At 41.2% G+C, this 17,980-nt stretch overlaps 1 protein-coding gene across 1 annotated transcript in view; it reads left to right on the top strand.

Annotated features, from left to right (window-relative positions):
• Positions 1 to 1,811: 1,811 nt before the first annotated feature.
• The window catches only part of phip (pleckstrin homology domain interacting protein), a 37,980-nt gene continuing 21,811 nt past the window's right edge, over positions 1,812 to 17,980 (top strand). The window contains exons 1-14 of the mRNA XM_062411080.1: positions 1,812 to 2,141; positions 2,264 to 2,322; positions 2,411 to 2,440; positions 2,598 to 2,657; positions 5,916 to 6,066; positions 6,321 to 6,419; positions 6,704 to 6,864; positions 12,125 to 12,346; positions 13,855 to 13,955; positions 14,397 to 14,467; positions 14,974 to 15,074; positions 15,513 to 15,553; positions 16,009 to 16,107; positions 17,509 to 17,665. Coding sequence (XP_062267064.1) covers positions 2,000 to 2,141; positions 2,264 to 2,322; positions 2,411 to 2,440; positions 2,598 to 2,657; positions 5,916 to 6,066; positions 6,321 to 6,419; positions 6,704 to 6,864; positions 12,125 to 12,346; positions 13,855 to 13,955; positions 14,397 to 14,467; positions 14,974 to 15,074; positions 15,513 to 15,553; positions 16,009 to 16,107; positions 17,509 to 17,665 — 1,494 coding nt within the window. The 5' untranslated portion in view covers positions 1,812 to 1,999. The remainder of the gene's footprint in view (positions 2,142 to 2,263; positions 2,323 to 2,410; positions 2,441 to 2,597; positions 2,658 to 5,915; positions 6,067 to 6,320; positions 6,420 to 6,703; positions 6,865 to 12,124; positions 12,347 to 13,854; positions 13,956 to 14,396; positions 14,468 to 14,973; positions 15,075 to 15,512; positions 15,554 to 16,008; positions 16,108 to 17,508; positions 17,666 to 17,980) is intronic.

The following is a 17,980-nucleotide window of genomic DNA, read 5'->3' as shown; positions in this document are numbered from 1 at the left end:
ATGTTTTCAATTAAATCGTCTTATACATTATTTTGATATATATACAAATTTGTATATGCCCACAATTTAGTAATAATCGGTTAAGGATAGCATTTAAAGGCAAAACAGATGTTAAGGACACTCCGCCTGATGATGATAATGTCCACACATGATCAAAACGGTATATTATTTTTGAATCTAAATTTCATATAGGAAGGTCACAATATTGATCAGAGCTAGAGAGGTCCACATAAATTGTAAAGAAAACATCAATTATCTAACAGGTGAAAATAGGAATATAAGTGTAAACTGTCACCAACATAAATCCAAGAATTACACCAAGGAAGGCCCCCTTTCTCGACAGCTCAGTCTACTGGTGCCCAAGCTCAAAGTCATTTTGATTACCCCGCCATGCCTGTACTTAACTCAACACGTGAAAAGCACAGTATGAAAAGCTCAAAATTAATTTATATGGTTTTTATTAAAGGTCCATCCACACAAACACATCCTGATCCTGCACATGGAGCAAAAAAATCACCAAATGCAGCCTAATAGGCAGATCAATTTCTCTACAGTGTAGCTGTATTGTGGAATAATCTGCTCACGATTTTGAAAGTGAGTGTTTCACAGAGCAAATTTAACATGGTTATGATCAAATTGTTACACACTACGATGTCTCGTCCAACTGTACTTTTTTAATTAGGAGAGAGAATGTGGAGCTGCCTTTCAATAATTATTGTTGATTGTCCCCCTCGTCTGTTATTCTAGACGAGGACCACAGATGAAATAAGCTTCTGAGCTGTTGTTGATTTTAAATCTATGTAATAACTGAAGTGAAGTGTTACAGGTCGCGTTAATTAGATGTGAGGTGGAGAATGTAATTTTAGAATTCAACAGATGTTGCCAATATTGTAATAGCAATCATTCATTAGAATATTATTAGTTGTGTCTTCACTGATGTCTTCTATTTAAAATAGAAAAAGCCGTCTGGGTCAGTAAGAGATTATAAGCTTGTTTTAAGTAAGTTAAATTCTTTGTGAAATAGTTGTTTAAAGACACATTATTAATAATATCATAATATGATTTGATTGTCCAAAATAATCTTTGGAATAATTGAAATGTGTCTCGTGGACCTCGGAGGAAGTGTGCTGCCATGCCACCATTTCCTCTTTCCTGCTCCTTGATAGACCATCTCGCTTAGATGTCTCGTTGCCATTAAATCCCTGTAACTCACGAGGTTTCATTCATTAGGCTGCATTCCCCTTCTTCTTCTCCTTCTCCAACCCTTCCCCCATTTTACTGCCTGGCCGTATTTGGAGGAGAAATGGACGACTTCCCCACCGAACGGCTCCCTGAGCGAGAGGGGTGGGTGTGTTAGCGATGAAGACATCTTGTTACACAATAATAACAAACAGAGTACAGCGAGGACACGCAGATAAAAGCACAGATTGGTGTGTTATTGAATAAAAAAACAACAGAGTTGAGTCGGTGAGGTCGCTTATGGATCCCTCTCAGAACAGGAGCCATGTTTGACATCCGCGTTAAAAAACACAGGAAATGGAGGACGGCGGAATTAGCCTCGCGTCAACCCGCGGCTAAATGAACTGTGTGCAGATATAGGTGTAATTAATAAACGTGTTTAATGTCCAGATGTGAAGCAGCGGCCATTCTGCAGCAGCAGCAGCGTGTGCGCTCCTTTAGCAGGCTGCCATTTCTACCTCCCCTCCACACGCGGAGCACTCAACACACACACACAGCGCGTGTTCCTCCGCAGAGGGCTTGCGCTTTTTTTCGTTTGAGGGGGAGGGGGGATTTTGGCGAATATGGCTCCAGCGAGACTCTGACCGCCGCTAAAATTCACAAAGAGGCGCAGTGAACAACCGGATGCAATGGCCGTGGCTTATTGGTGAGAAGGAAATCAGGGTCATCTCGCTGAGTTCGCTCGCACGGCGCGCACTACTTGCCGCTCGGCGGAGGCACAGCTCGACGCACAGCCGGGACTCGGTGAGAGCGCAGCTGAATGGAGGCAGCCTCTTCCTGGTGGATAAACAGTGACAGCTACAGGGCAGCCACCGAGACCCAGCGCACAGGCTCTGGCGCTGCCCTGGCAAACAACACCAAAATGGCTTCAGACAGTGCACACACCGCGCAGTTGACTTCTGGTGAGTAGAGGAGATCGCAAACAACGTGTCACGGTTGGTTTTTAATTCCCCCTCCTCCTCCAATTTCCTCGGCGCCCTCTTCTAACGCAGCTCCCCGTCCTCTTCTTCTCCCTCCACACCAGAGCTGTACTTCCTAATAGCCCGGTTCCTAGAGGCTGGACCGTGTCAGAAAGCGGCCGAGGTTGGTGTTTTCGCATTTTGTGGATCATTTATAACGTGTCCGACATTGTCACGGGGGTGTGATTTGTGTGTTTGTGTGCTGTTTTCAGACCCTGATCAGGGAGGTGGAGGAGAAGGAGGTAAGCAGCCAGCAGCGCGGGGAGAGACGCGTCCTCCCCTGCACTGTACTTTGTCATGTTGCTGTTCCTCTTCATTTCTCGTTTATTCCTCGCAAAAATAACACACGACACATTCACGAACCGGACGATCGCGCTCATGCCTGTGTTCCCCCCCCAGCTGCTGCCCAAAAGACTGGACTGGACGGGGCAGGAGCACCCCGGGACCTACGAAAAATTGGTAAGGCTGCTCTATAACTGAGGAGAAAAGTTTTTAGAGAGCAAAATAGAAATTGAATTTCCCGCAATTTTTAAATCAGGTGGTGGAGGACGAAGAAGAAGATGGGTAGGTCTTTTCAGGGTGAGCTGGCTGCAAGTGCAAGGGGGAGGTTGCACAGAGGGGTCCCAGCCTCATGTGCACGAAGTTTTTTGCCGTGCATACCCCCCAAAGGTTGTGGTAGTTGTGCGTGTGCAAAGTGTGTTGTGTGAAATGTGTGATACGTCATGAGTGTTGTGGTGTAAGGAGCGCCAGGATCCGGAGGAGGGACTCCCTGCGCCACTAGCCAGAGAGAGGAGAAGAGATGGAGGCGCGCTTGTCCTGCACACCATCATTTGTGTGCATGGGCTGACAACACACAGGGGGGGCAAAGAGTTAGAAAACAGCACTTTGTGTGTGTTGTTTTTTTTCTCGGAGGAGAGTATGAGCAGCATGGGCAGTGAGGCTCTAGCTGCTGTTTGCATGAGGATGATCCGCCGTGGAGTCCAGCCTTTTTTTGGAGAAGCTGCTGCTGTGTTTCTTTGGCGATGGGGTGTTTTGAGGTGTTTAGATCGGAGTGGAGAGCTCAGGGAGAGCCGCTGATGTGAGGAGGTAACGTGGAGCTGATGTGTTTTAAGTGACGCTGCTAATTGTCATGTAAACAAACGGGGCTCGCCTCAAAGCGCAGTTTTTACGCATGGGGGCGTGGAGAGAATTAATCATGGCATATATATATTTATCCCCCAGCCGGTGTGAACGTATAGTTTCCCATGTTTGTTTAGATATTTAATAAGTTTAATTATAGCAGTTATATACAAAGAACCACATAGGGCCTATTCAATCCGCACAGATCTACGTTTTCATGGATTTGTCCTTCCTCATCCCAAAAGGCAGACGGATGACCATTGCTTGCAGTGTGTGTTGATGTAAATCTATATTTTAAGAAATGATCGACAGTGTCTTTATGCTTGTGTGCGTGTGTTTTCTCTCGCTCTCTTCCTGCTTGGCTCACTCCTCTTCCTCCTCCCATCCCCAGCCGTTCTGCCGGCCTCCTGTCCATTGTGCGTAATTCCCTCTATTAGAAAAATACTGCGGTGGATTTTTGTTTTAATTATTAGAAGACATTTGAAGACAATCAGAATAGGGAGGGAGTGTTTGGAGGCTGCAGTGGTTGCGTGTCAGCTCGTGTGGGGGTTATATATCTGGGGCTGGCTCAGAAGGGGCCTGGGCCAGGAGGAATCAGTGATATTGTTATAATTAACAGTATTAATTGTGGCTAATTAATTAAGGCGGATTAATTAGATATATCATTATTTGCATTTTGCATGTAAAATCGTGCAGGAGCACACACGCGAACGTAGGCCTATTTCTGAATGACACAAAAACCTGTCATCATAATGACAATAAATATATTAATATTAATCAATTAATTTGAATATTAATTATTAGCAAAAGTCAACACTTTTGTTAATTTTTTGTGTGTGTTATGAATCTATATAACTGAAAATAAGGTTTTAGGTGAAATATATGGATTTTAAAATGGTGTTATAGAAATGTGAGACGATAGTTGTACGGTGTGTGTGTTGGGCCATGTGCGTTCTGGTGGTGCTGTTGTTGTGGCTTGAGAGGGGGTTGGGGGTGGTTGGATTGGATGGATGTTATCTATTACCCCTCTAAAGCAAGTAAAATGGAGCAAATTGTTGTTGCACATTACTCTGGTGATGTTTGTGTGTGTGTGTGTGTGTCTGTGTGTGTCATGGCTGTGTGTACCTGAGAGACGGTGGGTGCGCTGATGTGATTAGAAACACCGATCACGTCTCTGAACCAGCAAGGATGTTGAAAGCAATTAAGGGGTCATTAATTGTGTGTGTGTGTATCAGTGCTCAGATAAAGGGATGGGGAAAGTGTGTGTGTGTGTGTGTGTGTATGTAAGAGAGGACTAATTGTTAAATTTCAAGCTATTTAACCCAGTTCGGATATTAAAATCAGATATGTCTGAAACAAAGCAGATTACCACATGTTTAATTTAAGTTATTACATTTAAATAGTCATATTAGTATTAATATAATAATAATAGTAATAGTAATAAACACAGTATTTCTGCATGTTGCATGTCTGGCTCACCCAAGTCACTCATGCTGTGTGTTTCTTCAGAAGTAAGCCATGCAGGAGGGTTCCGAGCTTCACACACACACTCTGTGTTTATAAGAGTGTTTCTTTCATTCTGCTTTATGCTTATGTTGCATGCCACGCCCCCCTCCTCTGCTGCTGTACTGCACTGTTATTAAACCGTGTCCATGTACATTTAAAAGACAAACTATACAGCTGAATCGTGGCATGTCAGCTTTTTTTATGTTCCAGATTCAGTTTGCATTTTTAATTGAATGAAAAATATTCAATTTGAATTTTCCAAATATTTCCTGCTCGGTTTATTTGTGTTGGAAAGAGGTTGTGACCTTGCTTATTTTCTTTTTGCTTCTTTTAATAATGCTGGGAAAAAAAGACAATTTAGTATTTAACACTAAATGCTATCCTTAACTATAGAGGGAGATATAATTTGTTTTTTCCATTGATTACTATTGCTTAGGAGTCAATGCATTTGTACAAAATGATACCCCCACACACTCTCAGGGGAGCATTTGAATGCGTCTGCAAACTAATCCTTTACACACATCTTTTGCTTTTATATTCTGTTGTTGTTTTTACCAGGCTATACACATTATTGTTAATTGTTGACTGTCATATATAGTCATATTATTATCTGCATGTTAATTGTGTTTTTTCTGATTTTGTGAAATTTTAACAATATCAAGGTGGAGGTTGAAAACAAGACCACTGGGTTCTCTGCCCCCCCTGTGCACTGTATATTCTTATTTGTAGTGTTTCAATGTTTTTTTAATTAAATATAAGAAAATCCACTCTAATCTACTCTATCTATTATTTTTATATTTTATATTTTATTTCGTTTTAAGATAACATCTACTGAAAAAGTGTTAGACAGTTATTTCGATTTTTAGAGTTAGTGTAATTATGTGGCTTCATATTAATTCTCATTGTGAGCTTTTCTATTCCTTGCCACTGTCTGTCAGAGTCACTGCTGAGCAACACAACAACTATAGAGCTGTTTGGGGCTGCATATAGCTTGTACACATTTTTTTCAGTTTCTCTTTTAAAACACTGTTTTGCTCACCACTGACTGGTGATTTTGCTCCAAACGATGACATGTGTGTGTTTTTCGCTCAGGTGAAGCTCAACCGACACATCAGTCCAGAGCACCTGCTGCAGGTCTGCTCTAGAGTTTGTCCATTGCTGGAGGGGGAGGTCCCTGCCAGCGTGCCCGGACTCATCAGCCTTCTGGGAGCCGGCAGGCAGAATCTGCTCCGCACCAGCAAGAGTAAGCGTCTTTACAGTCCACGTGCACCTGAGAGGCTTTCACAAACACACATGTTAATCCCCCTCTCTCAGGAAGATATTATCTTGCCACATATTTGAATAGACAAACAAAGATAAAATCTTTCATGTGCGGCGGAAAATATAAGTGGAACTGCATACAGAAAAAATCCCACAGGCTATGAGACAAATAGGAATCTGTATAATGTGTGTGTTTAATGTATAGTATTACTTTATTTATACTTTTCCTTTCTCCAGGTTGCAAGCATGTTGTGTGGAAGGGCTCAGCACTGGCTGCCCTTCACTGCGGACGACCACCGGAGCCGCCAATTATCTATGGAAGCCCACCTAATATTGGTAAATAATAAAAACCTTCAATTTAATAAAAGAAAAATAACATTCATCCATTATCTTCAATCTTTTTTTATTTTAACTCCTGTTTGTCAGATCTTTATATACTATGTTGTATCTTCGCTTGCCAAGGTCTTGTCTGACGGCAGCATTTGCCTCCTAACTGTGTTCACAGTGTGTTTTTGCTTATTCTCTTTTTCTTCTATTAACAAGCTTTTCATTGGGCACACTCCTTTTATAATGTCTAATTGTCACCCTCACCGATGTTCATATCTTCTCTCGGTATCCAGTGGAGACAAGCTTCAGCCGTCGACTAAACGGATCCTACCGTCTCCGGCAGCTGTTGCCCACTGCCGTGTACCAGCACATGAAGATGCACAAGAGGATCCTGGGACACCTGTCGTCCGTGTACTGTGTCACCTTCGACAGGACGGGACGACGCATCTTCACGGTAAGGCTGCATTATTTTTTTGCCTGTGTGTGTGTGTGTGTGTGCTGGTGGGACATCTGTTATACACCCAAATTAGCAGGTCTACACAGGAATTTGAAATGCAGTTAAAAAGGGAGGTTGAGTCTTTTCTTATTGAAAGTGGAGGAGTTTCCGTTTCTATTTAAAAAAAATGTTTGACGTCACCAATGCAACAGAAATCTAACTCATTTTGAGAATGAACAAATTTATTGCCACTTATACACAACGAGAACCGAAAATGATGTGATACAAATGAGAGTACCCCTTGTGATTTCATCAAGTAGTACAGGAAACCGGCCTAAACACTTGTGTTGGTTGGTGGGATCTAGAAAATGTTGAGGTTCCGATGAGATCTGTGGTTTCAGTTGGACTTGACCAGGGCTCTGGATATGGAGTCTGGGGGGGAGTGGGGAAGAGGGGGTTCGCAGCAAATCACTGAAATGACAGAACAAATTTAAAGTTTGACAGCAACGACCCGATTGGCTGATGGAGATCGTAGCAACATCTGATTCGATTTCAGTAAACATCCAACAGTCAGCTGGTAAGAAAGAGTGAAGAGAGTTGTGAATGAATAAGACTTAGAGAAAGTCTTCAAGGTTCAAGGCCTTTTATGCACCGACGCACACAAGCTCAATGTGCGTCATGATGTTGCGCGTAGACTGTCAAAACATAAAGGGGAGGAAGTGTTAACCCAGGTGTCTTGTTTCCGTCACTGCCGGTCGGAGCCGATAAATACCTGTTTCTACTGCAGAGTCATTTGACCCGGGAGTGAATGCTGGTAGTGTCCATTCCCGACAAAAGTCCGATGTTATTGGTTCTTTGGACCAGTGGAAAAGGGACTTCTGTGTGTTCTACCTGTTCAAAGGGACTTCCCTGACACTGTTGTGCGATCGGCCTTGTGCTTGTTTAGACTCACCTCTTGTGCGTTATGTGTACGCGCCTGATTGTTACAAGCTGTCTTTTGCTTACCGAGATGACCAAGCACCTGTGGTCCCTGTTGTAACAGCTCTGGCAGCATGTAATTACTGTTTACCTCACCGGGGTGGAGACACTTTGGCTCAGTGACTCACAGCTTTAACTGAACGCAGCCTGCAGGAGAAAGTTCAAATAACTTTATGATAATGATCGTGTTTTGAGGAACTGAAAGTGGGGGAAGCTGACCTTTGCCCTCTGGATGCCTCTGGTAGACGCTTTATTTCCCTCTCCGTGCGGTCGTGTTTGTGAAACCGACCGGCCAACGTATTAACTATCCAACAAACAATGAGATAATCTTGATTTGATCTTTCCCTCCTTCTGTTTGGGTTCTCGAGTCAAACACTGCCTGCTGCTATACACCATTTTCAGCATTCACTTCTTAAATCTCTAAAAATGGCTGTCTGCTGAGAGGGAGCGTGGTGGTGGTGGTGGTGGTGGTGGGGGGGGGGGGTCGATTGACTCTCTCTGTCTCTCTTTTCTCTTTATCTCTCTTTCTTTTTTCTCTCCCCCTTGCCTTTTTCTGCACTGCTTTTCCTTTGTTCCCCTCTCTCTCTCTCTCTATCTCTCTCTCTCTCTCTCTCTTTCCCCCCTCCTCCTCTCCTTCTCTTTGCTATTTCTCATCATAACTGAAGAAAATGTTTCCTCTGAGGCGCTGGCTAAGTGCCAGAATTAAAATTCGTTCTTAGTCTCCCTCGCTTTCTCCTTCTCCCTTTTCTTTTTCTCCTCTCAGCTCGTTTTTTCTCTCTCTCTATTTCTCACTGTCTCCTTTCATCACAAGATCATTTTTATTTATATATTTTCTTTAATTTTGGATCTCTTCCATCAGGCTTTGCTGCAGTGGCCATGGTTGGTAATTGATTATGTAGTTTAGCTGAAACATTCTCTGTGATCATGTGTGATCAATGCATTTAGGTTTGTTTAAACAATTGACGGGCAAATAGTTATTGATTTGAGTAACATAGCTCTAGAAATGCTCGGAGCTCATTATCACAGCCACAGTGAGAGGACATAGTAGACAAGCTGTTGTGGATTTTTTTGTCCAACTAACACAACTTCACAGCCAACGCAACAAGGAAAGTTGCTGTAAAGTCTTTATTTTTTCCATATCATGCACCTCTCATGCCTGGCTCTCATTTGACCATGTCAGGTTTCGTCCATCTTGGCACAGCTTTAGTTTGTCCTTGGGATTTCTCTGAATTGCTTGTTGTTGTAATCAGTCCATTAAATAACAACTCTAGTCACACTTTGCGCTTAATACAAAAATCTGATATGATTAGATTTATTATCCACGAGGATGCTGCTGAAAGCAGGGCCTGTCTTTTAAAATATTTTGCAGATATAAAAGGATGGATGTGTTTGCATGTTCGGTAACCAAATAGGTGTTATCTAAGCTGATGGTCTCATTAGAGCCTGATATTTTGATTTGTTTAAAACTATTGATTTTGATTGAAAGCTTTTGCACATGTATGGATTTTTATTTATAGCTGTAAGCTGTACTCCGGTTACTTTGGGTAGTCCAAAAAAACAACATGATGGTTGTCTTCGATGAAAGATATCCAGTTTGAAAAAAATGTGGATGCAAACATCTGCCAAAGGAGGAAACAAGTCAAACTTGTTTACTAAAAAACATCCCTCTGTACAGGGTTACACGTCCCTGTCGAAAAACTGTGTGAACGGTTAAACTTCAATCATACTATGATGTTGATAAATTATTTTCCACATACTGGTGCCTGGCTTCAAATTGTCCTGGGGGCTGAGTGAGTAGTTTAGAGTGTGTGTGTGTGTGTGTGTGTGTGTGTGTGTTCTGGCTCTGCTGTAGTGCCCACATAGTAAAGTGGCGACTCCTTTGTAAATTGTACTGACCAGTTATGATCGCACAGTCAATGTTCAATGGAGAAAATAATCAGCAGATTAATCCATAATGAAAACAATCATTACTGGCAGTCCTACACAAAATCCTGGTTTTACATTTCATTAATTATATTATATATATTATATTTTATTTTCCATGCAGGACTTTTGCTTTTAATTGAGTCTTACAGTTTGTTATTAGTATTTTTATTTTAGTAGATTATGTGAATAATTAATTCATTAATTATTGGAGGATAATAATACATATTTTAATCATGATAAAATAACCCTGTGGTGACCCTACTTGATTCCTGTTACCTGTTGGTTTGAGAAGTTATTTTGGGCTATTAATCAAGACACTGATGGTTCTGTAGAATCACAAACACTTTAACTCCTGGTGAACTGGATCACAGCCAGAAATACTTGAGTCTCTACTCTTAGTCCCTGATGGCTGTTTTCTATTTATATTTATTTGATCGTGGGTAAAAATCTTCCGTCTAGATTAATGAATATTTCAGGAGCTGCCCCAACACAAAATCACTTTTAGGTTTTACTCAATGTTTTATCATGTATTTGTCTCCTTGTTTTTTAAATGCATTGCTTTTGTTCTCCCTTCTGTTCCTGCATTGCTTTTCATGACATATTACTACATATAAATATTCTACTGAGATGACTTTCCCCTCTAAAAGTTCCTTGTTGCTAGAAACCCACAACAGCTTTTGTGGAGAATGAGACATCTTGTGAGTTCTCTCCTGAAGCCTCCGCCAATACACATTAGTCTTTCTCTCCAGTCTCTTATCTTCTTCACTGAAGGTCTGCGCTGGCCTGTCTGTCTCACAGCGGTGTGAAAAATATCTGTTTCTCGGTAGTGAGTCAGACGGTTTGCTTTTTCTGGTGTTTGTGTGCGTTTTAAATGGTGAAAGACATTCAGTGTGCTCACCTGCACACTGCAACTTCGTCATTGTTAAAAAACTAAATGATAGGTCGAGGTTGATGAAACATTTACGTGGTTGGAAGAATTTGATTCCCTGTTAAACCAAATGTACCTAATTTGTATCGTGTATTCAAGCCAATAGGGAGAAATCAAAAATAAAACAGTGTAAGTAGTGTTAGCTTAAATTGTTAATGTATTGAATTTAACTTTCCACCACAGATGAGCTGAGTTACTCATAGTGTGTAGAAATGTGACTGAATCCTTGTAAATGCATCTAAGGAATTAAACACAATATACTCACACCATGGTTGTGATTTGCCCGTTAATTACCTCTGCCATGGAGGTTATGGTTTCATTAGTGTTATATCATTTTCTTGTTTATTACTTGGCAGGATTATGCAAAAAACTGCTGGATCAATTACAAGGAAACTGAAATTGATTGTATCACTATCTTTACCACGCGGATCGCAAGAGGTTTTTCATGGGAAAAATTCATTAATCTTGATAAAAGAAATCAGGCACGGTAAGAGGAGTGGCTAGTGCATTGTAAACCTGCCTGTTTGGAATGGGCTGTTTCCCTGGCATGTGGTGAGGCTGGTTGCATCTTTCTTTCTAACACTGTGAAAGTGACCTGCAGTAATTGAGCGGTGGCAGGTAAAGATCCTCCAGCTGCACCACCGCTGCTGCACTAACAGCTGTTAACTTGTATATTTGAAGTTCGATGAAGCTCAAGTGCAGAACCCAGTTGCTGTCATCGTGAAAGCCCTGATGTCACGATCGACAACAGCACTTTCTTTGATGGCTCCCAGTTGCTGCTGTTGCAGAGCACTGTTGTTTATTAATAGTGAGTGTGTTCAAATCGCCCCACATTCGACAATGCACTTCCTTGGTCCCTAAACAACACATATGTTAACTGTGAAGCTGATGAGATGAATGGTTCCCGATATATACGTCGCACAGTGAGACTGAGAGAGATTTCTGGAATTATTAGATTGATAGAAGATATCTAGGAGTGTGTGGAATTTGGTGGAGCTAGATAGAATTTAAGGGAGGCCGTTGGGCCTTATTGATGGTATGTGCTCTACTGAGTGCCATTCTAGTGTTCCTTATTAGATTACGCATTGAAGGTGTTTACATGACAGTTGCAGTGTAACTCCCTTTACTGGTGTAAATCAAATCAGTCTAATGGTTTGATAATGTGGTGCCCTTATGTCTATTGTCCTTTGTTGTAGCACCATAGACACACACTATTCATTTATAATTTTTTCTCTATTTGTGTATCTGAAAAGTCTAAATCTCTTGGGTTTGTGTTCGGGTTCCTAATATGCAGCCTCGAGCGGCCGCGTGCTCTGATTCGTTTCAAAAGACTATTTGAAATCAACATGCTTTCATCTGTCTTTCAAGAAGTGTGTCTCTCAGAAGCAGACACGCCACATCTCAGTATTAAAAATACTAATACAGATTATTACTAATCTTTCCCAGGGCTCAGACGACTGCCTTGTGAAGATCTGGGGAACAGACAGCGGACGTCTGCTGGCGACGCTGCGTGGCCACGCCGCCGAGATCTCCGACATGGCCGTGAGCTACGAGAACACCATGATCGCCGCAGGTTCCTGTGACAAGACCATCAGAGTTTGGTGCTTACAGACCTGTGCCCCTTTGGCCGTCCTGGAGGGACATGCAGCATCTATCACCTCACTACAGGTATGACGATTGAAAGAGGATACGATTTTGTGTGTTTGTTTGCTTTGTACAAAAAGAGGATTTGAAAGCTACAGACGGTATTTTTTAACGCTTGCCCTTTTTTGCTGCCAAAAGATATTTGTATAATAGAGAGCCACTAAAAGTATTTTTAGATTATGAGCACATGAAACCTTACTGCAGTCCACGGTCGCTTTTGAATATTACGTAGATTAGGTGAAGAACTAAACTCCAACATATGGGCGATTGATGAAATGACTGATGGCTGATATCCAGTGGGAGCAGACTACTGTGCCATATGGGAACATAATGCTGTTAAAAGATTGTGTATGTTGTTAATGGTTAAGGCAGGTGTTGTTTATTGTCAATATTCCTGTTAAAAACGTAACCAGACATTGTTTCAGTGTATTAACCAGCAGCCATCTTTTGAAGGTTACGCCATTTCCTGAAATACATGCATGAAATTCATATTTGCTAACCAGCACCCATCAAGCTCCGTGCCAGACCTGATCCATTACCCGGATTTATCTCCAACTCAAATCCGAACCCGTCTGGACAGGCTAACCGTGACCCAACCGGTCACCCATAATTGAACACTTATGCTACACACACCTTGTCCTCCCGTTATGGTGCTATTGTTGTGGTCTTGGAAAAGAATCTGTGAATCGTTGTCAGCCCCTGCAGCTGTTAATTTGGTTTCTCTCCGACGACGTGCCTAGCTTGTGGCTATCAAAAGCTAACACACAAGCTGCAAAGCGACTGAGAACATATTCACCACTGGCTATATTTGTCTTTATAGCACCCACGTTGATGTACTAGTTCGTTCGCTGTCAGTAGTGAGCAGAGAGTTGAGCAGAGGGGGTCAGAGGTGGTGTCATAGGCTTTCACTATAAAAACAAATCCTCGTGGCTGGCTAGGCTCCATAAGCCGATTTAGATGTTAAAAATACTGCATCATTTTCATTTCTAATTTCTCCACAAAAAACATACTTAAGTCCTCACCGGCTGCCTGAGCATGTTCATTTAATTTGAATCTGTGCCCGTACCTATTAATTTGTATGAAAATATGTGATACCTGTTACACAGTTTTTTGTAACCCTACCCGGAGCAGGACTCTAACTCAACAGTAAATAGAGTATTTTTCTGAATACATGCTAATATGTCACTTTTTGGCTACCGATGGACATCTATGGTAAATTGTAAAAAGCTATGTTAGTCTTTGGATAAACAGTGAGTACTTCCCATTAGGATTGGTTGTTAGTCTTTGGTCCTGTTATAGATATTCTCAAAACATAGTCAGCCTTGTCCTGTGAATTTACGCTGTTTTATCACTCGCAGAGGTGGGATGGCCTCTCTTTGTTCGCTCTCTCCCTCTCTTTCCTGACATTGTTAAAATGCTTTTTAAGCTCATGTGGGTTAGTTGTCCTTTTTCATTTTTCTGTTGTAGTGTATGGAGCATCATGAGAGTATCGACAACGATCGACTATAACCTCTCATTGCTTCTGTTTGCAGTTCTCTCCTTTCTGTTGTGGCTCCAAGCGTTACCTGTCGTCCACCGGAGCTGACGGAACCATCTGCTTCTGGCAGTGGGACGCGCGCACGCTCAAGTTCGGGTGAGAAACGCAAACGTCCTTTTACAAAGTCACACCTGTACAAGTGCTATTCACACCTTTTCAAATGACAGCATGTTTGTTACTTGGTGAAAACATACTATTACTTACTTACTTTATAATCCTGTGTATTCAGTACATCCTTTAGTTTGTATTAATCTCAACTGTGAATGGATTTGACATGTTTTTGCACTTTGCTACATGACTACTTTCACTTTCACTTTTAACCTTCTGTTATGTTTGATTTGACTCCGACATCTTGTCATAACATCTAGTGTTTAAATTAACTTAATATGCCAAGTAACAAAAGGGACTACGTCTACATGGACACTGATATTCCAATATTAACATGATTAAAACCAAAGTCTGAAAGAGACAATGCAATGTAAACAGCTTTTTCTGATGAACCCTTTTCACTGTTTCTGTTCTTGTGTGCATGTGCAGCCAGAGACCCAGTAAATTCACGGAGCGTTCCAGGCCTGGCGTCCAGATGATCTGCTCCTCCTTCAGTGCAGGTTAACACGACACGCTCTGATCTTCAGTGCACATGCCTCAACACAGCAGCAACACAGGGGGAAGCAGAAGTGAAACAAAAGTGCACAATTAGCAAAGATTAAAGGAAGAGCTGCTACAGCACACATCCACACCCGAGTGATGTGTGCTGCTTGTCAGTCAATGTGGAATTAGTGTCCTTCACAGTTGTAGGGAGTGTATTTATGTCTTAAAATGTTATCGACCTTGAAACGCCTGATAAATGGCTTCCAGGTTTGCAGGGTTTGCCCTTGAAAATACATGAAACATTGAAGTGTATAATAACTATTGTGTGTTCTTTTATTAATCATAAATCCATAAATATAATAAAAAGCTGGAATGTATGGTCTCTTTGATGCTCCTGAGCCTCAGGCATTAAACAGAAAAGAAGCGAAGATAAAGAAATAACGAGTGAAAGGATTGTTTTTACAGAATTGTAAATGAATGAATGTGTGCAACAGCCTAACAAATCTCCTGTATGTGTATCCAGGTGGGATGTTCCTCGCCACAGGAAGCACGGATCACATCATCAGGGTGTACTACTTTGGCTCAGGCCAACCAGAGAAGATCTCTGAACTTGAGTCGCACACAGTAAGTTAACTTTAAAACTTATGTTTAAAGCTTCGTTCTATCCATTGGTCTTTTACACAACCTGTTTTTGTTTGAATAATATAGTATCAGTCATCTGATTGTTCGTCAAAATACCTGATATTTTCTATTTTAAGTGACCTAATTTGTATTAATTTACGTTTTTCCCCTTTTACATTTATTATGAAGGTTATAGAAGTCCATTTTGTAGATATACAAACAAATAGAAAAAGACAGGACAAATTGTATATGTACACAAAAGTCATGATACATTCTAATTGTGCAAATAAATTCTAATGAAAATCACTGTAGGTGTAGGTACAGTATTTTGAACTGTATCTCGTGATCAAAAAGCTTGTAAAAAGACGTTTATATGTAACACACCATCAAATAGAAATCTTTTTGTTATTTTGACTTTTTTCTTGTTTTTTTCTCACCTAGGACAAAGTCGACAGCATCCAGTTTTCACATTGCAGTGACAGGTAGGTTTGCAAAGGCTGTGCGTATGCGTGAGCCATTGTTTTTGTTTTAATGGAAACTTTGGCTGTAAGAATGTAACTTGATTGATCAGCAGAAATACCACTTACTATTCACTACATGCTCTAATACATGTTTCTCTCTCTCACACTGATACACAAATACGCTTGAATATATCATGCAGTCACTGAGTGTAAATCTGTGTGCCTGTGTGGAGTTTGCAGAAAAACAAGCTCAGCTTTAATTCCCATGGGCTGCTGTAATCTCAGCAGTGAGGGAGGTAGACTGTCTATGCAGAGGGGAGCAGTGGAGGGGAGGGAGCGTACAATTAGTGTACACTGATGTGTGCACATGAAAGCAGCCATTGTACAGCAGAAAGCTAAAATAGAACCAAGTGTTATTTTTACAGTTTATTAGCTGCATGATTATGTTTTCACAAATTTGTGTGTGTGTGTTGTAGGTTTGTGAGCGGCAGCAGGGATGGTACTGCACGAATCTGGCAGCTGCAGCCTCAGGGCTGGAGAAGCATTCTGCTGGACATGCAGACCAAATTACCCGGGTACGTGTGTGTGTGTGTGTGTGTGTGTGTGTGTGTGTGTGTGTTTGTGTGGCTGTCAGAGTGTGGCTCTTCCACAAGTGCTGTTGTGCTTGGAGCTGAGAGCCGTGGGCTGGGATGGTCCTGCGGGTTACAACGTCAGACCAATTTTTCTAACAAACCAGACCTATTGTATTCGAGGAATCCCAGCTGAACTCACTGCTTTGAAGTAAAAACATTAATTTAGCAATAGTTACACAAGACTTAAATCCCTTTGTGCCACCAACGTTTTTCTTTCAATTACATCTGAATGTTCTTATTCAGAAGTGGGTGAGATGCTTTATAATAGAGTAGAATAAATAATCGATTAATGAAAAACAGTATATTCACATCTGTGGCACCTGGTGTGAAAGTGATTGATTACCAGATAGCTTCCAGACACACTATAGATTTACTGAAGGTATCACTGACTGAAAAAAATGGAGACGGCGCTATTTAAATTGTTTTTTTGCGTGAATGAACTCAATTAACGTGAGACTATGATAATTAATGCAGATAACCTGTTTTTTTATGGTATATGAATCTGTAGCTGGGATGTGATAGTTAGTAATCAAGGTGAGCTCATTTAATAATAAGTGAAAAGTACATTCAGGCACAGTTTCATCTGGAAAGACTTTAAGTACAGAAGATAAAGATATATTACAAGAATAAAGTTGTAATTTTAGGAAACGTGTTATCTGCGTTGAAAGGAATTTGAATTATCTTGTTAATTTAAACCTTGGCATAGGTTTCACAAATAAAATACTTTAACTTCTGGCTTATCAGCATCACCTTTTCACAAGTATCAGGACTTTGAAAAGATTGTGTAAGAAACCACTTAGACTTGTAGAAAATCGCCTTCTGTTGTGGAGGAGGAAATGATAGGTAGTGGTCGATTGGGAGGTTATGGTTGGTTACAACTGTATGATATTTGAAGGTGGTTTATTCTTTCTCAATAACTTATGAGATTGGTTCAAGATTTTTGATCCAGAAGGAGTGGAACTCTGGCGAGCACAGGTTCTTCTTGCTGCATATTTCTTAAAATTGAGTTTATTCTCAAAATATTTTGACTTTTTTCCTCATTACAGCTCTCTTTTCATAATGTATGCAAGAATGAATAACATTCTTCTCAAGATTTTTTTTTTTTTAAACATGGCCCTTGTATGCCCTTATATTCTGATGTTCATAGCTCTTGTAGAAAAGGTTAAGCTGTCATGATTGGCTTGCTCCGAATGAATTATGTTAGAAAGGAATGAACAGGTTAATCCCTGATGTCAGAGTATCCGTTTGACAAATATCTTTGATTTGCTCTAATTTGATTTCTGCGTGTAGCGTAAGCAAAACTGATCTCAACTCAAAAACATGCCATCAACATCCAACCCTCAGGAAGTACAACCCTCCTCCACTGGAAGACAAGGTGACCAAGCTGAAGGTCACCATGGTAGCGTGGGATCGCCACGACGGCACGGTGATCACAGCAGCCAACAATCTGACGCTGAAGGTGTGGAACTCCACAACAGGAAACCTGGTCCATGTCCTGATGGTATGCAGCGACTAAACACGTTCAAACACAAACAGAGACACACAAGGAACAGGATAAAAGTATACACAAGCATGAACTGCATAACCGCAGGGCTATCTGTCAATCTAACAAGTTTTACTTCCTTCGTACAGTTCACTTATGCTTTCCATGTGTTGCTGCTGAAATTTGATTTGACTTGTTTGAGTAGTAATTCACTTTTATGTCTGTCAGCAGCAAACACGCTCGCTAGTCTGCAGTGTCATCACTGATGCCATCACGTCATCTTTTGCACGTGCTGCACTCCAACCACCCATGTTACGGTGTTTTATGATTATA

This window comes from Platichthys flesus, chromosome 18 (assembly GCF_949316205.1).
Source record: "Platichthys flesus chromosome 18, fPlaFle2.1, whole genome shotgun sequence".
Lineage (NCBI taxonomy): Eukaryota > Metazoa > Chordata > Actinopteri > Pleuronectiformes > Pleuronectidae > Platichthys > Platichthys flesus.
Note: the sequence above shows the minus strand (reverse complement) of the source record. Positions and strands in the feature narration are given on the sequence as shown.